The sequence below is a fragment of the Cavia porcellus genome, unplaced genomic scaffold, assembly GCF_034190915.1.
Source record: "Cavia porcellus strain 051 isolate PalLab524CR breed Dunkin Hartley unplaced genomic scaffold, mCavPor4.1 scaffold_13, whole genome shotgun sequence".
In the NCBI taxonomy this organism is placed as follows: Eukaryota; Metazoa; Chordata; class Mammalia; order Rodentia; family Caviidae; genus Cavia; species Cavia porcellus.
The window spans coordinates 48,190,328-48,215,546 of NW_026947496.1; the positions used below are offsets into that span (position 1 = coordinate 48,190,328).

The 25,219-nt window shown below is 37.7% G+C and overlaps 1 protein-coding gene across 9 annotated transcripts in view; it reads right to left on the bottom strand.

Moving 5' to 3' along the window:
• LOC100717288 (zinc finger protein OZF-like) overlaps nucleotides 1-25,219 on the bottom strand; it is a 74,534-nt gene that overhangs the window by 4,323 nt on the left and 44,992 nt on the right. For all 9 annotated transcript variants that reach the window (XM_063260188.1, XM_063260186.1, XM_063260189.1 and 6 more), the window contains 2 exons: nucleotides 1,658-1,784; nucleotides 1,408-1,468 (listed from right to left, as the gene is read on the bottom strand). In XM_063260188.1, the coding sequence (XP_063116258.1) occupies nucleotides 1,408-1,468; nucleotides 1,658-1,784 (188 nt within the window). The remainder of the gene's footprint in view (nucleotides 1-1,407; nucleotides 1,469-1,657; nucleotides 1,785-25,219) is intronic.

Genomic DNA, 25,219 nt, shown 5'->3' on the forward strand with positions numbered 1-25,219 from the left:
AATACATTCATTTTGAAAAACTGGGACATATATATTCTATATGTTATTTTTGATAATCTTTCCTCCATAACTTTAACATACCCACTTTCCACTGAGGCTTTTTATTCTTCTCCCAAATGCTTGCTTCTCTCTTTTCTACAACCTTTCCTTTATTTTATTCCTTGCTATTTTGGGTTTCTTATAAAATATATCATTTGAAATCGAAATTTCTGTGTTTCACTTATTTAACTTAATATTATGGGCTCCACCCATTTTTGGGTAAAGTGATATCGTTTCATTGTCCTTTATGGCGGAATACTGTTCAGTGTATACATGTTCCATTTTTTTTCACTGCTGGCGAGTGAACTAGAGTTTTGGCACTAAGCTACATCCCTAGTCTTATTTTTTATTTTGAGAGAGTCTCATTGGTCATCAAAGTGCCTAGGCTGAGCGTGAATGTATGATTTTGTTGTTTCAGTTTTCCAGAGTACTAGGATTCCAAGCATGTACTATCATGCCTGGCTATCTCATGTTTCCTTAATCTACTCATCTGTTTATGTGCATCTAGGTTGTTTCCAGCAGTTAGGTACTATAATTTGTGCTATTATAAACATGGGTATGCATATATCAGTGTAACATGATTACTTTATTTATTTATTTATTTTTATCGGTACTGGGGATCGAACTCACGACTGCCTGCTCGCAAGGCAGGCGCTTATGCCACTGAGCTAAATCCCCAGCCCCAACATGATTACTTTAATTTTGGAGGTTTACAGGAGAAATAATGGAATTTCTATTTTTTTTTCAAAGTAATCTCTATGCACATTTCCATAGAAGTTATTGTATATATTCCTACCAAGAATATAAAAATGTACATTGTATTTTGGAATATGAATGGATGAATGCTTTGGAAGATTGCTTGGAAACATCTATTAGCAAAACAGTGCTATTCATTTGGATTTTGAATACTTGTACAAGGTTAGCAATTTTGGAAATACTGAATGTGCATACCACATTTAAATACACACAGCACTCTTTATATAATATGTATGAAACTGGTCTTTAAAAAAAAAGTATATATATATCTATCCTGAACATGGTTTCCAATCTAAACACAAAATTTGTTTTATATACAACAATAGTAAATGCCTAAACACAATTTTATACATTTTCATAATCTTGAGCATGGAAAACAAATTTTTGTTTTTTGATGTATTTTATAACTTGTGCCATAATATCAGCATTGCTTACTTTCATACATTGGAATATATTAAATATTCAACTGTCAGGTTATAGATACTTAACATGTATGCATCTCTGGAAAAATTTTTTGAGATTAAAAACATACAAACATGGCTTCATGTTTTAATATTTCTACTCATATACTGACTTTTAAGGAACATTATTGTTCTTGTGAGTGAAAATTACCTTTCATTTTTCCTGCAAGTTTTGTACTCATTTTCAATTTGCTGGTCATCCCAGTTTTTTCCTAAAATTACAAACAGAAATGTGAAGATCAGTTACTATATTATATAAAAATTAATAGATTCATTAGAGTCATGGTACAGTGTGAACAAGCCTGGAAGATTCATATTCCAATGAAACTGCACTGATACACAATACCTAGTGCTGTCTGATTACTCTGATTACATAAATGAGAAAGTGATTTATTCCTTACCTATAGCAGCCACATTCCTAAAATTTTCCCACATCACATCTCTATAGAGCTTCTTTTGGGATAAATCCAGCAAAGCCCATTCCTCCAAGGTGAAATTCACAGCCACATCTTCAAAGGTTACTGCCTCCTAAATCGACAGATATATTTTCAGAAGAAAAGTCAGATTCACAACATTTAACATCTCTACTTATAAAAAGCTGAAATGAGACCGAGTTCTCCAAATGTTTACTTTGTATCTTGGTCATCAAACACTTATTCTCCATCCATATGCACATTTCACACAGAAATTTTCATGGTACTTTGCAAATTATTGCTAAAGAAACAATGGAATGAGAATATTGTTCTTCTGGTTAACCTCTTTTATTTGTATTTGCGAGACTCTATCAAGGATCTGCAGTGGAAAGACCAAAGATTAGTGGTGGAAACTAAAAAGTCTGCATCAATGGGAAGACAGATTTGTGCCAGCAGGCTGAAGGATCTGCAATGGAAGCAGGAAGTGATACTCAAAAGTAAGGATCAGAGTTCCTCCTCAAAAACTGAGATCTATCCTCAGTAGCAGTGAGAACCTGAGTTCCTCTGATAAGAACAGCAAAGTTCATTTCAGGAAAGCCAGCATAACAAGCTTCTCCACAAATACAGGCTTGCAACTTTGATGTGGTTGTAAGAGAAATACGTCTACTGTTAAAAATATATACAATGCAAGCAGGTTTTGAGTTTTCCAGAGCAAAAGACCAATGAGGACAGAACTGTAATAGACAGGGAAGAGGTAGGTGAAGGTGGAAAATGATAAAGCAAGGGTATTTCTTTTTGAGAATATGAAACTTGTTGGTGAGAACTCAATGGAATGGGCTCGCTAGTAGTGGGATATTGGAAGTAAGTGAAGAGGGAAGCAACTACTAAAACTTACATTCACTTTGGAGAAGAAACGGGGAGAAGGGAGAAGAATTGATTTAGGAAAGATATTACATTGGCCTATGACTATAAGATGGACTCTTGGTATCATACCATGGTAACACTACTCATTTCCTTAATCTGTCTCTTCAAAAACTTCCATCCCCAAAAGCTTGAGGGCCTGTTGACATCATAAGTCATTCATGAAAATGAGAACAAAAATTGCTTCTGTCATTGATCTTTTAACATTTGCTATGCATAATCTTCTCTGATATTTGCATCTTATTTGTTTTATAACATCCAGAATTGCATTAAGTTTCTAATCCCTGTAACTTCTCAGTGTGAATTACAAATTAGCACAGGAATCCCTGAGGAAACATTAAGTCATAAACAAGACTTAACACTGCTCAACATACAATACTTCCTTATGTAACTGACATGCTCTGAATGGCTAAGCTTTCACAAATTTCTTGTTCTGACTCCTTCTCCCCGACACGGTGGTATGAGATGGTGGAGACATTATGAATGAATAAAGCCATGAGGTCAGAACCTTCAACAATGAGATACATGCACATGTAAGACACCAAACTTTCTGGTATGTGAGGACATAGACAGAAGGCATCATCTATACTTTATTAGACATTTAAACTGTGCATGCCTTAATCGTAATATTCACTAGCCTTCAAAATTATGAACTATAAATGATTGAATTTTCAGACACATTTATAGCCATAGTTATTTTAAATTTCCCTAATCTGACAATTTTAAATTCATTTCAGTGAGCAAAACGGTCAAGTAAAACTGTATATACTGAAATTGTAAAATTAAATGTGTCAATATTGAGAAATAATTACCATAATTGTCTAGTTAGCATATCTGTCAACTAATAGTTACTCTTCAGTATGGGTAAAAACACTAAAAGCTACTGTCAGCAATTCCAAATCTATGTAGGGTAGTGTAACTTTTACCATACTCACCAGATCACCAGAATCTGTTCGTACTGTGTAAAACATATATTGCACCTTTTCATTAATCTCTCAGTTTTCAAACCCTCACACAAGTCAACCACCACTAAACTCTCTGCTTCTGTTTAATGGATTATTGTAGGTGCTCAATACAAATGTGATGATTTTTATGCTTGGAGTATTTAATTTAATGATCTCCATTAATATACATTGTTATAAAATGGACGATACCCTTTTTTTGAAACTAAATATTGCATTGTATAATAAACCACATTATTCATACGTATTTGAAAATTTTATAGAATGAAATAGCCTCAAAATGTCATGTTCTGTAGGCTTTGTTGTAAGGTTCTATAGCTTTGCTGCAAGGTTTTGAGGTTAGCCATAATAAGCTGACTCTGCTCTGCTTGTAATTAATTAATGTTTTTACAGGAAGGTTGCTAAAAATATCCTCTAAAATGGTACCTTCCATTCTTGCACCCTCGACCCCTCTTTCCTTCGTGAAATGAGGGTAACTAGGTTTCCTCATCATGTCCTTATGTAATGGTATATCTATCTGCCTTTCAACAGGACTACAAGGAATGAAGCAATCTGGACAAGGACTGAAACCTCTGAAACTGACTCGAAGCAATTCTTTCCTTTTAAATTATGTCAGCTATATTTTTCTTAGCAACTAAAAAGTCACTAACCGAACCACTGAAGTGGATTTACAGTTTTTGTACCATAAATATATATTTTAAAATTCTGAAATCTTTATTTTTTTATTTTAAAGAGAAGAGATAACAATGAAACAGTTTCAAATCAGATTAGGACAGTTACAATAATTAATACATTGCATATTGTTGTCTTTGTAATAGTTATTCACAGTACAAGTAGGCATGATATCTTGTCCAAATAGTATTAGCACAAACCTTTCTTTTCAACAAACTAAGAAAAACTAGCTTTATAACTATCTTATCTTGTGTGTATGTATTTTTTTCTTTTTCCTTTTCTTTGTTTCCCCTTTCTCCCATCACAATTTGTCTTTTCATCTGAAGTTCCTTCCCAGTTCACAATAGTTATTGTATATTTTGGATTTTATTTACTTATTCAGTTTCTCACAATAAGACAATATGGTGTTTATACATATGCATCTAATCTATTTCACTTACAAGTATGGTCTCAAGTTGCATCCATTTACCTTTAAGTTTCCAGCTTATCCTTCTTAATAGCTGATTAGTACTCTATTATATAAAAATACATCTTTTTTATCCATTTCTCAGTGGATGGGCATTTGAGTTGTTTCCAATATTTAGCTATTACAAATTGTGCTGCTATAAACATGGGTGCACATATATCACCATGGTATGACGTTTTCAATTCTTCTGGGAAGAATGCAAGAAGGGGAATATCTGGGTTGAATGGGACTTCTAATCCTAGTTTTCTAAGGAATTGTCACTTGATTTCCACAGTGGTTGTCCCAGTCTATACTCCCACTAACAGTGGAGAAGAGTTCTTTTTTCCCCCAGCCCCACCAGCACTTGTTATCAGTTGATTTTTTGATGATAGCCATTCTTATTGGGATGAAATGAAATCTCAGCATTTTAACTTGCATCTCTCGAATGACCAATGATGTTGAACATTCTTTCATGTATTTATTTGCCATTTTTATTTCTTCATCTGAAAAGTATATGTTCATTTCAGATGCCCATTTTTGGATTCGGTTTTTGAATGGGGAGGGCATGATTTTTTCCAATGCTTTATATGTTCTAGATATGTCCTTTTTCTGTGGACAACTGGCTATAAGTTTTTCCCAATCCGTGAGTTGTCTTTTCACTGTTGGTGATTTCTTTTGTTGTGCAAAAGCCTTTTAATAAGGCAAGATCCCAGTTGTTGATTCTTTGTAATATTTCCTTTGCAGTCTGGGTTTTGTTCATGATATGTGAATATTAAGAATTATTTTTTCAGTGCAAATGGGAATACAAGTATGTCTTTTTAAATTTTGATTTCAGTGAATCAATTTCAATTCAACACAATGGTTTTTTTTCCCTCCTTAAATGTTTTAATAATGTTGTTGAACCCAGATCATGGCATACCCTAGGCAAGGCTCTGCAACTTATTTACTATCCCTAGGCCTCAATGTCACCATTGTATATTAGTGTATCTGCTAAGAAAAATTCAATGCACAGTCCATGTCCTTTTCTAAATACCGTGTTCAAACTCAATAAACTGCAAAGAAAAGGGTTTAATTTGTCTCACAAAATCATGAAAGGCAGGCCAAACACACCATGGTTTTGCTTAAATTGTCTCACACTGGTATTTCCTCCTCTTATTTGAAGAACAGAATATTTGCAGTGCTGTGTGTTGCACTGATACTGAGCAAGATTTGACTCATTTTCATTCATGTCTTTCTACATACCACAAAAAAAACTAGCTTCTCTCATCAACAGAAAACTATGCTTTTCCTCCCTGCTAATTTAAAATTTAGTAAGTTTGCTTTGTACTTATTTCTATCTAGTAAAAAAGAGGACATATGTCTGTTTCTTTATCTTAAGAATGGAACTGCCGACAGTGGTGGCTCACGCCTGTAATCACAGCACTCGGAAGCTGAGGCAGCAGGATTGTTGTGAGTTTGAGACCAGCCTAGGCTACAAAGTGAGCTCAAGGCCAGCCTGAACTGCATAGCCAGACCTTACTGCAAAAAGACCAAAAAGAAAAAAAAAAAAAAAAAAAGAATGGAACTAAAAATCCGATGTTTCTTGAGATGAAATATCCATTTATTTAAAGCTCTTAAAACTATTTCACTAGTCATCAATTTTATTTGTGACAGCACAATAAAAAGTCATTAGTAGGACAAGGGCGAGTGGGAGGCAGAAGCGAAAGGATCACCGCAAGTTTGAGACCCAGCTGAGCTATACGGTGAGCTTAGGTCCAGCCTGAACTACACAAGCCAAGACCACGTCTCAAAAAACAAACAAACAAACAAGACAATAGCCATAAAGACACACAGTAGCAATTGTTAGAGAGGCTGTAGAGAAAAGTCAAGCCACTATTGAGAAAATAGAAAACATAGAGATAAACCTTTTGCAAAAGCAAAGGTGACTAAGAGATGGAGGGAGGTGCTAAACAGGGTGAGAGAATGGGAGAGGAAATGAATAAACTGCCACCATGAATATAATCTTTGTATACTGCAAACACGTGCAAATAAAAGCAAAAATTAAGTAGATAAGAGTGACAGCCATGTTAAGAACATACCCATTCAGTATCTACATAATGAAAATTTCTTTTTTATTCAGTTTATTTGTTTTTGAACAAATACACTAACTAAAACATGAAGAAAAGAGGTTTACTTTTGCTCTCAGTTGGGCCAAGGTTGAAAACTGACATCTGGTATTGGCATTCATATTGGTTAAGTCTTGCTTTCACACATGGAAACAGAGTGAGTACATGGGTGTGCTCTTATCTTGATCTCTTCCAACTTCATTATTCAACAAGAGGAATACCAAAAATAAAACTTTCCTGTTTCTAATTGCATTTTAAGTGCCTCAATTGTGCATACTTACTCAGATAAAATTTAGTGTATTGAACTGGGAATTACATTTTTATCATGAGTCTTAAATGGAAAAATCTGTATAAATTGTAACAATTTTCATATTTCCCTTGTATTTTCCTCCAGGCATATGAACAAAGCATATGAAAATTTACATCTGGAAAAGACTCTCAACAAACATCACACAGACAAGCAATGAGCAACTCAACTTCTAGAGGACAAAGTGTCACAGTCTGGAAAAAAAATGGTTGGAGAGCAATCAGAATGCAAATTATCCAGCAGCCAGAAAGGAACCGACAGAGAAGAAACTAAGATTAAGTGATACAGAAGAAATATATCATATCACAGAGGAAAGATCATGCAGTGCCACTAACAGTGGCTGGCTAGTCGCCAGCTGGGAGGCAAAGTAAAACTAACAACTTTTTTGCTCACAGAGACAAAGAACTGCATCTGGATTGATCACTGACAATTGGAACCAGCAAGGAAAACAATGGGATATGTTTTCAGAGAAGTCTCTCATGGCCATCAGTTAGTGAGTGACCTTGGTACAGCACCCACAGCCATAACCATGGAGCAAAAACTGGCATAGATGCCATTATAGGGAAGGGCTGAGTGTTTTGGCTACTTCACACCGAGAATAGACAAAAGTGGATGAAGTGTTACTGTAAGGACTATCATATTGTAAAACTGCATCAGTGGAAAGGGAAAAGAAGTGGGCAATATATATTTTAAACAATATATCTATATCTACATTTGTAAAAAATACATGTATATGTACACTACAGACACTCACAGGAGAATGGGGGAAGCAAGGAAACAGAAGATCTTCAATACCTTCTCTAACTTTTCCAAGGCACAGAAAGGGGTCACAAAAGAGAAGAAAACAAATACCAGGTAGCAGAAATCTAAAAAAAGTTCTTACAAAGGATAAAGAAAATAGATGAGTTAAAAAAAGAAATGAACCAAAAGTTCACAGCAATTACATTCCATATGCCCAAGGTAAATTTGGGGGAAATAGGTAAAAAACTGGATGAGTATCTTAGTTACTTTTCTGTTGTTGTGGGGACAAAATATCTGACACCCAAAATTAAAGAAGGAAAGGTTTATTCAGCTCATACTTTGTAGGAGTTTCAGTTTATAATCAGCTGGCTCCAAGGCAGGTGGCATGGCAGAGGGGTAGCAGTTCATTGCAGGGGAAGACATGAAAAGCAGCAAGAGCAAAGAGTGGGGAGAGCAAGTCTCTTTTCCTCCCCTATGTTGTAAGCAGGTTACCACGCCCCACCTCAGGGGCTGGGGAGCAATCATAAAATTTCCCTGCCCTCCTCTTGCTCCTTCAGGAAGGACCCTGGCCCCCTGCTGAGTCACTTAGTTAAGCTTCTAAATTTCTCAAATTGACACAATGTATCAACCATTACAAGGAGCTAATAAAAACAGTTCAACATTTAAATGAGGGATTCAACAAGGGTATGTAATTCACAAGAAGATGCCAAACAGAAATACTGAAATAAAAAATCATACATAATTCATACACGGCAGAAAGGACCAACGTCTGACACAGAGTATAAAATAGTGAATTATGATAAACAGCTCTCTAAGAAGCCAAAAAGAAATCATAGAATAAGAGAAGACTACCCAGCAGCTTCTAGACAACACAAGCACCAATCTAAGGATAACTGGAGTTAGAGAAAAAATAAGAAGGTAGTACAGACTGATTCAGTAACAAGCTTACAGGAATCATCAAAGAAAATTTCTCAAACATAGAAAGGACTTTAAAAAAGAAGTAAGCAATGTTTATAGAATATCAAATTACTATGATAAAAAAGCAGCTCTTCAATATATATCTTTCTTATGTTACCAAATATCCAGCAACAAACCAGAATTTTAAAGGCAGTCACAGAAAAACAAAAACTCACATAAAATGGTAAACCAATTAGAATCACAGCGGACTTGTCAGTACAAACCCTAGTGGTCAGAAGATGTTGGAGTGAAGTATTTCACTCCCGAAGAGTAAATAATTTCCAATCCAGGTTAATTTATCCAGCAAAGCTGTCCTTCAAAATATAGATGGAGAAATAAAGTATTTCCATTGAAAAGACATACGAATGCTAAACTAGCTCTAGAGAAAATACTTAGGAATATTCTCCACAGAAATAACAAACCAGACATAGTTAAAAAAAAGAGAGGAAACTAGTGATATGATTAGATAGAGAGCAACAAAAAAAAAAAAATCAGGAAAAGAAAAACAAAGAATTCATATCAACGTCTAAAGAAGGCAATGAGAGTAAACCATCAATGTATCTTAGTGATATCTCTCAATGTTAATGGCCTCAACTGTCCAGTTAAATGCACAGACTGGTAGACTGGATCCAAAAACAGAATTTAATAATCTCTTGCATTCAAGAAATTCATCTAACTCAAAAAGATATTCATAGATCAAAAAATTAAAGGATGGAAAACAACATTTCATGTATAAGGAATCCAAAAACAAGCAGGGGTAGCAATTCTAATTATTAGGCGAGGTAAACTTGAAGCTAAAACTGATTAGAAGACACAAAGAAGGTCTCTAAACAGTACTTAAGGAAACAATTCAACAAGAGTTAACAATGAACTCAAGTTTCTCCTTTATGAGTGGGTGGTACTCCATCGTATAAAAATACCAGATCTTTTTTATTGGTTCCTCAGTTGATGGTGAGAAGGAAGGGAAAAATGCAAGTCAGTTATACCATTAGTGTCTCTTAATTTTTTACTTTAAAAACAAGAATAAAAATGATAACAGAATTTCAAAAAAAAAGGAAATTAACATTAGTTAATATATTGCATATTGTTATCTTAAAAGTAGTTGTTCAGATTACAAGATATAGGCATAAAAATGATAAACAGTGAAATCACAAACTGTTTAATGAACAGAGATCAGTAGTATAGTTATCTATCATATATATGCACACATATGCACATGTATGTGTGTATATATATATATATTTTTTCCTTTTTTCTTAACAGAAACCTTAAACATACTGAAAGATAAAATAGGCAAAACACTTAAAAACATAGGTGTAGGAAAAGATTTTTTCTAAACAGAACCTTGATTGCAGAAGACATGGCAGCAAGAATCAATCAGTAGAGACAGTCTATACAATGTGAAAAATTTTTGCTAGCTACTCCTCAGATAGAGGACTAATACCTAGAATATACAAAGAAAAACAACAACAAAAGACCACCTAAAATTAAACATCCTGTCAAGCTAAAACTGATTAGAAAAGACAAAGAAGGTCTCTAAACAGTACTTAAGGAAACAATCCTTAAGAAACGGGCAAGAGAAATGAACAGATACTTCACAGAGGAAGAAATATAAATGGTCAACAAATGTATGAAAAAATGCTCAACATCTCTGACCATCACAGAAATGCAAATTAAACCAATGCTAAGATTCCTCCTGACTCCAGAAAGAATGGCAAGCATTAAGAAATCAAATAACAAATGCTGACGAGGTTGTGGTGAAAAAGGAATGTAAACTACTACAGTCATTATGGCAATCTGTATGGAGAATTTTTTTTTTTTTTGGGCCCGAGGATCAAACTCACAACTGCATGATTGCAAGGCAGGCACTTAAATCCCCGGCCCTCTGTATGGCGATTTTTTTTTTTTTTTACAGAAATGAAATTAGGAATTCTGTACAACCCAGTGATCCCCTGGTAGACATCTTTTCCAAAGACCTGAAGACATCATACTACAGCAATACATTTGTAGAAAAGTGGATGCACCTAGAAAATGTAATGTTGAATGAAATAAACAAGGCACACAAGATTAAAGTATCTGTCATTTGAGTGAGGCAAAGTACAAAGAGAATAACAAAGGATGGATAAAAGGGCACAAAGGGGATGAGCTCTTGCAATAGGGAAGTGGCCTAAGGGAAAAAGCATAAAGGGTAAGGAGGACGGAAGGGGAAATGCATGGAATAAAGACACATTATGTACAGGAACCTAAAAACCTCAATTAATGTGAACATTAATATGCCATAGGTGAGGTAAGAACAATAACAACAAGAATGAAAAATGGGATAGGGAAACTGGAACAGGAGAACACAGCAGCAGGAAAGCAGAAGGGGAAGGAAATTAAAAGAAAGAAAGAAACTGTGGTATTGTTACAGCTAATTAAGACAGAAATATTATAGGCAATCAGACAGAGCTAGGCTCTTGAAGGAGCAAGTACACAAGATGGGATAAACTGCAACCGTAGGAGAGACAGTCACATCCTTTGAGGGCCAGATCTCAAGACAAAAAATGAAATGCACCTATACACTTCCTGTAAGAAAAAGCAACAGTGACATTCTAAATAGGTATCAATCACCTTGAAAAAACCAGGGAGATCCACTAATCCATCCCTCCCAGGAAAAGTCCCTGTTCTGTTTTATGCCCACTTGCTGTGTGACTTGCTTCTCCATTTGATCTCCATTTAATCAATATTACCTAAGCAATTACACTTGCAATCTTATTGGTTGACGATAGTTTTGTCTGACCTCTTTTGTGATTTCCCATTTTTCCCCAATTTGGACCCACCTTACTTCGTGGTTTTGTTCTATAAAAATCCCTTAAAAAGGCAGAATCCTCAGACAGAAGCTTTCTTTCCCCAATACGTATATTCTGCTTTTAACCTCAGTTATTCCTAGAATACATTCTTTAATTTTAGATAATACAAACTTGTACCACACACCTACCAGGTTGGGGGCTTCTTTTCCCTATACCAGTATGTATATACAACCACTCCCCAAGACGACTGTAAATGGCATGAATTGTACATATGAACATGTACGTACTAATAAGATGAAAAATTACAAAAAAACAAAAACAAAAACAACCTAGGTGTGGTGATACATGCTTACAATCTCAGCACTGGGGAGGCTATAGCAGGAGGACTACTGTGAATTTGAGGCCAGCCTAGGCTACCCAGTGAGGTCAAAGTTAGCATGGACTACACAGTAAGACATTGTCTCAAAAAAACAAAAAACAAAAAAATTGAAAAGAAAACCAAAATGTCTATAAAATGTTTATGGATGATTATTGCTCAGTATTCACCAAAGCTGAGAAAGAAAAGATTCAAATGTTCATCAGTTAATGAATTAAAAATGTATGCTATTCGTGAAAAAGTATATCAGTCCACTATAAAAAATGAGTTTGTGATAAATGCTACAATATGGATTAATCTTGCAAATGTCATGGTAAAAAAAAAACACAGAGACAATGTTGAATAATCTATTTTAAATATTCTAAATGGTTTATAATTATATTTTTAATGACTAAATCAAATGGTAAGTTATACTAGATTAGATAAAAAAGATACCTAACTGATTATAAATGTTCAAAGAATTCAGAGTGCTACTTACAGTGGAACTAATAATGAACAAAAGAAGAAAGACAAGGAGAGAAACATGAGAACAAGAAATGGAAGCAACAAGCAATAAATAATAAAAAAAAGAAAAGAGAAAGAAAGAAAAAAAGGAAGCAAGGAAAAAATTAACTGTTGGAAGTATGAGTGGGAAGGAGACACACTCATAGCTGGAGAAAATATAGAAACATAGAGGCCAATGTGCTTCTATTTACTACATCCCTAGACACAAAATTGGAGGTGGGAGCTTAATGGGGAAGGCCTTCTTTTATCTTCTAATTCTTGTTTGTGAGGAAGAATGATCTTGTAGGTCACACTCTTCAATCAGTCAGTCTACTCTGAGATATTTCAGAATCTGGGTAAGAAATATGACAAATGAGGAACTAGAATTCCTGTCAACCACAGTGAGCTGAACAGAGCATAAACAAAAATGGTCTGAATTGCCCCTGCAGGTCCTGGCACTACTATTTCCTGGAGAGGCAAAACAGACACGGGGAAGGAGGACGACAATTCCTCCACAAGGGTGGCAGTCGTCACTTGGGTCAAATGGTCCAGTCAGAGGCACTACCTCCTGCGATCTCAGTGCAATGGGTCAAATTAATAGCACATGGACTCTGGAGGAAGGGCAAAACAAAGATAAACATCTATACTGACTCTCCCTATGTTTTTGCTATTCAACACAGCCATGGCGCCATCTACCGGGAGAGAGGCCTCTTGACAATGGGAAGAAAAGACATTAAAAATTCCCAAGAGATTTTGAACCAGTTACAAGCTGTCTGGCTGCTGCTCTCTAAGGTGGTGGAGATGCACTGTCCAGGACATTAAAGGGACAAGCCAGTGAAGACTCAAGGAAACTGGGCAGCTGATATGGCTGCTAAACAAGCTGCTTTGGACCAGCTGCTTTGGACTCATTCAGCTTATATTTTAGTGGTCCCCTTACTCAAATTACCCCACTAGTCACAGGATGAACTTAAGTGGGAAAAGAAAGAAAGGGCCACTGAGGAGAACAGGTGGCAAGTTTTGCCAGGAAGGAAGGACTTACTCCCTGAGGCTCTGGACTTTATGTAACACAAGACCTACATAGCTGCACCCACCTGGGAAGGATGGCCATGTTCAATTTGCTCAGTTGTTATTTCTTTGTACTGAGACTTTGGGTTCTTTGGTGGCTGCTCATTGTGAAGCCTGCACCTATAACAACTCAGTTGCATGGCCTCAACAGCAACCAGGTGGCCAAGGGCAAGGGAATTTGCCATTTGAAGATGCTGAGATTGACTTTACTGAACTAAAACTCACAAGTGGAAACAAAAAGTACCTGCTGGTCTTGATCTGCATCTACTCGGGTTGGGTGGAGGCACTTTCCACTAGGACTGAAACATCTAGGGAAGTGGTTAAAACCATGATGGACTTGATTATTACCCAGTATGGGCTCCCCATAATGGTGGGTTCAGATAATAGACCTGCTTTGTGGGTCAGGTGACCCAAGGTCTGTCAAAGGCCATAGGCTTTGCTTGGAAGTTACATACTCAAGAGTGGGCCAGGTGGAGAGACAAAACCGGACTCTAAAGAACACCTTGGCAACACTCTGTCAAGAAACAGGAGCTAATGCTTCCCTAATGCACTCCTAAGATCATGGTGCACCCCATACTGTGATGGGCTTACTCTCTTCAAGATAGTATTTGGGAGACCTCCTGCACTCCTGCCAGTGCTTGAAGGACTGATTACGAGATTGGAACCTTAGACTTGCATCAGCAAATGAAAGTACTGCATCAAATTCTAAAGGACCTTCAACCAACTGTGCTGCTGCAATACCTTCTTCCTATACATTCTCCAGTTCATGGGTTCAAACTTGGTGACAAGGTCTTAGTTGAATTTTGGAAAGAGGTGTCCCTCCAACAACAGTGGAAGGGCACTCATAAGGTCATGATAACCATGCCTGCCACTTTAAAATTTGCAGTTTACATGCTGTGGATCCATCATACTAGAGTGAAGAAATGGATACCTGGGGAGCAGATGACTGACTCACTATTGCTGCCTGGGACCTTACTACCACTTGAACCCCATCTACCACAATGCTCTTAGAGTCTACAGCATAAGAATAAGAGGACATGTCTGTCATGGTTTATGTCAGTGGCACCCATGCTTCATGAATTATGGACTGGACCAAATCTAGCATTTGTGACCAGTTCATTTCCTAGTGCTCGGATTGGTGGTGTGAGTGCTACACCCACCTAGGGGTGGAGCCAGAATATGAGGTAATGGCAGAAAGAAGGTATGTCTCTCTCTCTCTTGCCAGTTCGCTGTTTGCAGCAGCCATGAATGGCTGCCCTGCCATGCCACGCTGCCTTGGAGCCAAACTGAGTATGGACTGAAACCTCCAAGAACTGTAAGAAATAAACCTTTCCTTCCTTAATTTTGGGCTTGACAGTAAAGTATAAATAAGACAGTGTCCTAACAAAGACTGGAAGCCCCAGCCCGACAAGACAGCTCCTCTGATTCCACAGAGGAGACAATGAACCCAAAGCCTTGCCCTCATCACCCTGGAAGCTAATGAGTCAATGGATGGCTGAAGATTGAGCGGACACCATACACCAGACTACTGGTAGCTTCAATGAACTGTTATCCCATTGAATTCGTGGCCCTTTTCCTCCCAGTGGTCCTGGTGTTTGTCGTTGCACTCTGGACGCGCCCCAGTGGAGTAGGAAATATTAGAGAAGGTTGTTTTTCTTTTTTTCTACCTAGTGGTAGTTAGTGGACAAAGCACTCTCAACTATTTAAAAATGATTTTTCCTGTGGCTAACCTGTTTAAACCTAGGATCAGACCTAAGAATGATGACTCAGGTTTTACCTTTCCTGCTCCTTGTCTTGTTGATGAAGTTTGATGACATCAGTTCACAGATAAGAATAGTCACCCCTGATGAGCTTGGGGAGCCTCACTTTAATTACACCATTGCATGCCCACAAGTGAACTCTACTGGACTTAAACAGCCCGTATTAACTGAACTATGTCTCCCCTGCGACCAACAATCAGGAGGCAAGACCCTGTCTGAGTAAAGTTTTGTATAAGACATAGGCATTTGAACAATGCATTACTAAAGAAAAACCAGAAAGCTGAGGCACCTGTAGGTGTTATTTGTTGTATTTGCTATTCTCATATGCTATTTTTGGAACCTCTACTGGTGGTGGGACAGAGGGTCTATGGAGAGCTTCCCTGCATGTAAGGCATAAGAAAAGGTACTCATTAGGGATAACCCAAATGGTGACATGAACCTGGTGGCCCATGGATTATATATGTTTCCAAAGGTAAAAAGGGAAAATTGCAATAATGAAAAAGAAGTGTACTATCCACATGGTTTGTGAGACCGTAGGATTCTGAGGGGGGGGGATATGGTATGATGGGGTGGATCCAGCAATTAGAACAAAAGACCCAAATCTTTTGACTGACTGGTGAGCCCAGATCAACTTCATCCAGAGAAAAGTGAGACAGATGCAGAACTGGGTACATGAACATGTCTGTATGCAGGTTAGAATTATCCTCAAGGATATTAATAATCCAGTTTGGGCAACAGAGCTTATCTGGAGCATTCATAAGCACATAAAAAAATAGGGGGATCCTTATCCTCATATCAAGGATGGACGTAATACCCTAGAAGCTTGTGTGCCTTTTACTGCATTCTTCCTTGAGTTGCATGGTCCTGAAGGCCTGAGATCAAAGCTTTTGTCTAAGGCCCCGCAACAATGTAATGTCTCTTCCCTGGTAATATTCAGGGTAGTCTAGCCAAGTGTTATGGATTAAAAACTGGTGGCCAACTTAATGCCAGCTGGATTACATCAGCACGCATTGAGCGAAGATGCTCCACCTGGGGAGGGTTGCCAGGATAAATAGGTGGAAAAGAAGGGAGGTGTTGAGAGGGTTGAGGCATTAAGGAAGCATTGTGGGTTCTCCTACGAGTTGCTGTTTGAACTGTTGGTTCTCCTGGAGAAGCTCTGGTCCTCACATTGAGCATTGCTTCCTGGCTTTGGAGAGGAAGACGTGTGCTGCCAGGATAAACTCGTCACCCTGCTTCCTGGCATGTACCCAACTGCGCTTGTCATCGGAGGAGCTCGGGACCTCGGTGTCACTGAGGCTCTTGACTAAATATTCTATGTCTTTGGTGTTGCGGATAGATTTCCTGCATTTTCCTGTGTAAACTCCCGGTGACCATTATAAAAATAATATTATAAATTCCATGTCCTAATCCTAATTGTTCTCTGTGTACAACACCTGACTACAACACCAGAGGAAGTGCAAAGTCCAGGATTTACCAGATGCTTAATAAGACTCACCAATTTCTAAATATGTCAGATGCTACCACAGCAAGAGCTATTGGATGTACAGAAGGCCAAGTGCACCCTTATATAAAGCTTTAGCTACCTCAACCATAGTTATACCCAGTGAAACACTCTGCTCCCCAGAAGAACCCCTACCTTTACTCATGATAGAGACTGTTTATGGACAGGTTAACAACCAGGTTGCAATACAACAAGACCAGGTCACAGGATCCTACCTACAGGTGTCTCAGTGTTCTGGTTTTTCTGTATTGTTCAAATGCCTAAAAATTAGACAAAAATTTACTCAGACAGGGCCCTGTCTCCTCATGATCATCATCCCCGGAGTGACTGCTATCCAGCGAAGACTGACACCTGTTGGTCTGGAACCACCACACGACACAGCTGGGCTGCTGTCTTGCCAATACTGGCTGGAGAAAGCATAGCCAGGGTGCTCAGAATGAGTGCAGGAGTAATAGTCTATTCCAAAACAGTACTCCAGAGGCTTTACTAAATAACTCACAGCCCAGAATACAACATGACAAGGGTGTGGCAAGTAGTTAAACAGCTTCATAACCAGGTAAACTCCCTAGCAGAAATAGTTTTAAAGAACAAAAGAGGACTTAACATAGAACAGGGAAGATGTTGTGCTACACTAGGAGAAGAGTGTTGCTGCTAGCAAAAAACTCATGGGTGATCACAGAAACACACAAATTAGAATGAAAAGTAAAGGAATGGGAAAAACTGTATCATGATACTCAAGGATGGTATGATAAATTTCGATTGGAACCCAAGACTCCTTCTTGCAGGAATCACAGGACCAACAATCATCATAATATTGTTCCTCAGTTTTGGGCCATGCCTAATTAATTGGGTAAGAGACAGGATTCAAAGCGCTGTAAATCAGGTACATATGATGGTATTGGCTGATGCTGTTACCAGTCAGCCTAACTATGAACCAATGCCTTACAATACACACACACACACACACACACACACACACACACACACACACACACACACACAGAAGAAAATATGTCCCTGAGGGGGGGACTGTGAGGATGCTCATAATCTGTGTGTGTGTGTACGTGCATTTTTTTCCTCTGTGTGCATATGTGTGTGTGTGTGTGTGTGTGTGTGTGTGTGTGTATACATCCTTGAGGGGTGGACTGTAACGGTGCTCACAATCCCCACTATTAGCTTTCCTTCTTCTTTTTCCTTTCCAACCCCTCCAAACCCTAGTCTTGAAAACTTCACTTATTTTATATAGATTATAGTTTAGATGTTTAGTTAGCAGTTAGACCTCAAACAGTGAGTGAACTTTGGCCAGATCCCCTAAAGCTTCCTCTTCTCCCTTCATTGGACATAAAAACTACAGAACAGGAAAAAAACAAGTTTATCTCAAGGCATCAAGCTGCCCTGTGTCCACACTCTGTGTCAATTAACCAGGTTGTAAGAGGGTAAAATTCTAAGGCAATGATAGTGCTGCCAAAGGTGGTATCCATGGTAACCTCCTGACCTTGTGAACTCATACAGGGGGGAAGGGAACAGAAGAGAACAAAGGAATTGGTGCCAGCCAGCCAGTAGCCAGGGGTTTCAAAGGCAAAAGCTGACAGAGTAGCATAGTTTGAAATAAACCTCACTTGTTTCTGAAAATTCAATGTCCCATGGGCATATTTCTTAAGCGCGCCACAACACTCTTATATTCTGACAGTGAACTGGGAAGAGGAACTGACTGCTTCAGGATAGCTGTACCCAAGATCAGGATTCTAGGGATAGTCCAGCAGCTGCTGGGGACACTTCTGACAGAAATCAACCTCAATTCCTGATCATGGTAGAGCTATCTATATAATTTTTTTGGTAAAAGTGAAAAGATTGTTTTAGGAGATGATGAACTCCATAGAGTTTCCTCTTGGAAAATGTATTCAGAGATCTACTGTCTCCACAGTTTAGACATTTCATACATCATTTGGCAGTGCCATTTGGGGAAGGACTTTCAATGTTTGAGTCCATTTTGGACCTAATGCAAATCATTTTTGGTCACTAAGTGGTCATCAGTGCCATCTGGGGTGAGGAAAGCGCTTTCACCATTAGTAGTCATTTGGACATATTACAAGTCATTTTGGGGCACTGAGAGGAGTTGAAAGGTAGAAAAACTTTCCTAGCATGGAGTATCCATTTTGTTTTGGTGGCTTTTGCATGCTTTTTTTTTTTTTTTATTGGTACTAGGGATCTAACTCATGACCATGCGCTTGCAAGGCAGTCGCTTATGCCACTGAGCTAAATCCCTAGCCCCTCTTTTTCTTTTTTTTGCATTTGTTTTCTTTATATGTCTTTTTATATAACCACTTTTACTATAGAATGGGAAGCAGGGTTGTAGTATCATCTAGAACCATGTTAGCCTTTTGGAACAAGTCACTCTGAGGTTTCTTTGTCAGCTCATATATAGTTTGAGTTTCTTGAACTGTTTGTGCACAAAAACAGTTTGGTTAGAGTTGCTGGTGATGTGTTTAAGGAGCTCAGTAGTAAATGGCTCAAGAATAAAAATGCTTGTGCTACTGTGTAGATTCCTATAAAAGTTTTAGTTATCAATGACTTAGAAAAAGGTAATTTATTGTAATACAACATGGCCTGAAAGCACATTCTGATATCATAGAAGTCCTTAAGAATTTTCTTAGAAATAACTTTGGCCAAGATAGTAACCAAAGCTGCTTCCTTGCCCTTTCCTGGATTACTGACAAGTATAAGCAAGAGCCTTCTGTACCCACAGACCATGAAGTTACTTGATTAATGTTGGTGAGTTTATTATAGATGTAAATTCAGAAGTCAACAGCTCATCAGCCAAGGATTGGTGCCTTGAGAGTGTCAGTGCAGAAGACAAAAGGACATCAAAATTGTGGCTAGAAGCAAATCCAAAGAATGTTACTTCTCCAGGTAGACTGACAGCTAAACCTATAAGCCTTCTTACAGATTAACAGCAGCTTGAGATCATATTCTAGCATCACCTACTCTAGTGGGTCAAACTAGGTATCAGATCCACAGGTGGTGATCAAAACATCTGGACCCATTCTCCCATACCTTATTGGGAACATTTTTTTTTCTTTCAATGTTAAAAATTACTGATAAACTATAGTTAATGATGTTATCCATATGCTTTTGCTATATGCCTTGCTTCCCTACTGGATCAATATTAGCCAAGTGACTAGAAGGAAGAAATTGGCGAACCTCTGTCTCCACAGAGCACATTTTCAGCACAATAGTTTCTGCCCAAGGAGAACACAATTCGGCTCAGGCCACACTTTGATATGCTAATGGAGGGGGGCGGGTTCAAAGTTCTCTACAGTTGCTCTTTCTCTTCCTTTCCCTTCCTTTCCCCTCCTATACCACTCCCTAATTTGTGGTACCTCCCTTTCCCCTCACTTTAGGTTAGAGTCCTTACCTGCAGCAGGTTGAATGGCTAGTTATAAACCTGTCTTTTGTTTAATAACTACCTTTGTTTGAGCTTGTCCTCTCTCCCTAAATTTAATAAACACCTTTGTGACACTATCTTTGGGGCTCAGAAGTTACAAAGCACAAGCTTCTCTGGGCCAGGATGGCCAAATAAAAACCTTTCTCTGCTTTTCCAGAGTGCACTCTTGATTCCTTAGCCATCTGAAAAAGACTGGTATCCTGTTTTCCACAACAACTAAGCCTATAATCCCACTGTTTACTGTAGTTTGACCCACACTGCATATATGTTATGCTTTTCCTATATAAAATACAGCCTCGGTGACAATTTACTTTCAGGAATTCTGTCTGTCAGGAGCTTGCTTTCAATAATGAAACTTCTTAATTCTTAACTTCCTTTAACCTCACAATTCATTCTTCAATGTCCAGGATATAAAAACCCAGCACATTTAACAGATGGGGAGCTATTTTTCCCTTGTTACAGAATGGAGTCCCCACAGATTTACTGAAGGAGGTGTTTGTTTTTCAGATCATGACATACCCCTAGGGTATTTCCACTGGATTGTGATGTTTAAGCAATCAAAAATTGTCATCCTCTGTCAGTTTCCATTATTTTGTCTTTTTTTGGGGGGGGTGTCAAAATAATACTAGTTTTAAGTTGAGTCATGGAAACATTGTGATACTTCTTGTATTTTAGTTTCTTTGATGGAATATTTTTATGTTGCAAACAGGGCCTTTATTCCTTCTTTGACTTGTTTGGCAATTACAAGATGGCTTAGTCTCTTATTATAGATTTTCTCTTTGAAAATTTCTGGCTTGCTGTTCTTGCTCTCAGGCATTCAGTTGGAGGCTATGGTACAGGTTTTGGTGGTACACCTCCCTTAGGATGGTTGTTTTTAGTAGAAGGAAAATGTTTTTGTGTTTCTTTTTGAAACCTTGAGAATCTTTTTTTTTCAATTGGAAGCACCTAAACTCTTGGAAAAACACCATTTCTCTATAGACTACATATCTCCATCCAGGGTAAGAAGGGATTAAAAATCATGCTCATCTAGGTAGACAGGCTATAAGCCTATGGCCTCTCCAGTGTCTTGAGCTGGTTTCTCCTGCAGTAAGCAGGTGTGGCACAAAAAAATTCCTATCCTGAGACACCACAGGAGAGAAACAAATTCCAGTTGGAATGTTGGAAGGTATCTTTTTAAAAAGCACACATATCTACAAGCCCTAACCACTACACTTTGAAGAAGTACTTCTAATCTGTGCCTCGCTCCTCCAAGTTAGAAAGCAATCATTCAGGTCTCTTGATCACTGATTTAATTTTCTCTCTGGTAATGCTTTCTTTTTTTAAACAAGGCTGTAATAGTAAGAATCAATTGTTTTTAAAAAACATGCTTTGGAGTATAAAATATGAGTTTCAAACACAAATATAGCAATTTAGAAATGTGTATACTGGTAAGGTAAGGGTGAATGGGTAGACTGTTCCATATAATTGATCACTCTTCAAATAGCAGTTATTTGTTCCAAGCAGGACACCTTCCGAATGACCCAGAATACCTACCTACAGAGGTTCAATTTACGACCTTTAGCTCTTTTTAAAATCTAATTTAATTCTAGTTTTTGAGATAGGGTCTTGCTGTGTAGTTCAGGTTGGCCTTGAATTCTCTCTGTAGCCTTGGCTGGCCTTGAACTTGCGATCCTCTTGTTTCAAGCCTCTTGAGTGCTGGGATTACAAGCAGGTACCACCACAACTGGCTTACCTTTCACTCTTCCTAAAATAAGAGATATGCCTCAAACTCTAGGCCTCAGTCCTTTTTAGATGCTTTTTGCTCACTAACAATTCTTTCTCCAATAGAAAAACAGATGCTTTAATAAATGATATAACTTCACTGATTAAATTCTAATGAACTCTTCAACATCTAATCTTCAACATCTATATTCCATATTGCACTCCAGAGATGTGGCATTGATAAGTCTCTCCCATCTCGTTCCACAGGACTAAACTGTGAAGGACTATAAACTGTGATCCTGTTAACCCACCCAACTGTCAAGGTAAGGAGCTTGACTCTTACATATACCATACTGAATTCAAACCCTAGAAAACAGAGACTGGTCCAGAGGGTGAACAACCACCTGAATAGTTCTACAAACCCACAAAAGACTTAAAGCTCTTATTCAAAAAGAAAAGTGATATCTTCAGATAAATAATCCAAGAAATTATCCTTAATCCATTTATTAATTACTTTCATACCCCTTGGGGGAGTGTCTTAATTCCTTTCTAGTGTAGGTACAAGAATATTTAGTCATTATAAGCATCTTGATAGATTTCTGGCCTGCCTCTCTTGTGAAATATATTCAGATTATCTTAGTGGGTATCCTCATTTCAAGGAGAAGATTAAAGTAAGTTATAAGACTACACTGCTGAGGCGTGAAAAAGTTCAGCAGTTCATAGTTTACCTCATATCACTAGTTAACTGAATGGCCTACAAACTGTCTTTTATAATCCTGGATATAATCAATTTTTTTTTTCTGGAAATGCCACTAAAGCCTCTCTATGGGCTCTAAAATAACTCCTATTAGGAGTAAAAAACCTAGTCTAAGAGCTAACAATCATAGATATCAAGATGGCTGCTTTCAGATATGGAATAATTTTATATATGGCTGAATCCTTTAATAAAAGGCCTCCTTATGTTGGGAGAAAAAAAAATCACTTCTATTCTCATTGCTCAAACTCCAATTAACTTTGAGGTGGACACTCCCTGATCAATGTATGCATACCAGAACTGAGGAATGAGGATTGGTTTGCAATAGATTGATTTAATCACCCTGGGATTAGATCAGAAACCCCAAATGGCAATTAGTGGTCCTGCAAAACCAATCTGTAGTCCTGGCTACCCGCTGGGTGTATAGGGAGATGAATGTTGAACTACACATGACTACAAGTCAGAAGTGTCAAAAATATTCATCAATCCAGAAACTTATCCCCTGTATAGCAACCATGGTCTAGGAATATGTTTCACTGGTATAATAATTTGGTTTCTATCTTTGTTCTTTCCCTGAGATTACAGGATGTCATGCACCACATTGAGGTTTTGACAGTGTACTTGATGAACCCTAAATGGCACCTTAACTGGGATCTCTCTTCTAAATAAAGAAGTCAGATTAATGAGCCAAACTGTCCTCCAAAATAGAATGGCCTTAGCCATTTTAACACTGGGACAAGGAACCTTTGTGACTATAAAGGCAAATGTGTTTACTTTCTTGATCCTTCCATTAATATTTCAACAGTTGTTCATGATATTAAAAGGGTTAATGCCATGTCAAACTCTAAAACTCTCTGGATCTTCTCCTTATCCTCTTTGTGGGAAGTTATCATTGGCTCTTCCTAGTGAAAATACCTGTAGACCATACTAGTAATAGCTTTGGTTTTATTATCTGGACCATGCATACTTAATTGTTTCTTTGGCTTTGTGTCCTCCAGACTTAAAGCTATATACCAACCCAAAATGAGAATGAGTGACATTCATCAAGGTCTTCTAGATAGACTTTCTAAGGATTATCTCTGACTATCAACCATAACAGTGACTCCTTCTGGCTGAAAGTAGCCAGAGAGGTGGTGTTTACCCACTGACTAATCATGGCAGTGAGGGTTACCTCTTCAGAGAAAGTAGTATCATAGATAGCTATGTTAAAAGGGAATTAACAGGCAGTTAGATAGGGATTGGGCCCTTGAATAAGTCAGTGCAAAAGATGAAAACACTTCAAAATTATGGCCTTAGGTGAATCAAAAGAGGGCCATATCTTGAGACAGAAATGTAACAGCCTGCCTTACTAGCCTTCCTAGAGATAAACAAGTTGAGACCATACTATAATTTGCACCACTTGGTCCAATAAGCTCAGCTAGGCATGAAACTTGTAGGTGAATTACCAAAACATCTGGACCCTCATCCCATCCCTTTCCAAGAATGCTTTTTATTCTTTCAACATTAAAGGCACAGATAAGTGAAAGCTAATGATGCTAAGCCATATACCTTTGTACCTCACCATTATATTAGCTAAATGTCCATGCTTTTAATTCTATTGGTTGATTGTAGTTAGACCTACACATATTCTGATTTTGTTGTAGAAAATAATCTTGGAGAAAGAACTTCAGTGGCAATTCACTTTCTAGATCCCTCCTACCTCTCAGAAGCTTTCTTTCAATAAATATTCCCTACTGTTAACCTCTTTTATTCTCAAAATTCATTCTTTGACATTTGAGAGACATGAATGTGCCATATCTAACATCTAATGGGTTTAGAGTTATTTTTTCCTTTTCAGGAGTTTATTTGGTTTAAAATTTCCTGTATTTGGGCCAATAGTTCATTCTAAAATAGCAGTGCTTCAAAATTTATCAAAACTTCTTTGCTGAATATTGACCTTTGTCTTCTGCTGTGGCGGGGCAATTGTGACTCCATTTTGCCCTGAGACTGCATTTGCCTCTTAAAAATTTCATTTCACTTTATAGCTTGTAGCTTACAGCTTAGGTTGCAGTTTAGACATTAAACAGCTAGTGAGCTTTTAGCTTATTTCCCCAAAGAAAGCCCCTTCCAAGTTAACCATAAAACCTTAAAAAAAGAAAAAAGAAGAACCGTTTTAATTCAAAGTGGTCAAATTGCCTAGTTTCATCTATATCCTGTGTTAACTAACCAGATGTGTAAAAAGATCTTGTGACATTCCAAACAAATGATATTGTAGAATGTGGTATCCATGACAACCCACTGATCTTGTGAATTCATTAGAATATAAGGGAAACAGAACAAAAGATCTAGGTCAGCAGCTTCAAATGCCTGAAATTACTCCTGGCTGTTGCAGTTCTTGAAAATAAAACTCACTTGTTTCTTGACTCTCACTTTCTTGTGGGTGAATCTCTCATGTTTTGCCATTCCACTGCCACTTCTACTGCTTAAGTAGAAACATGGAAAATATGCCTTGCCTTTGTTTTTTCTTATTTGGCAGTACTATTTCTAAACTAGTTTCTTTTTCCCATACTAGCAACCTTAAGCCAGG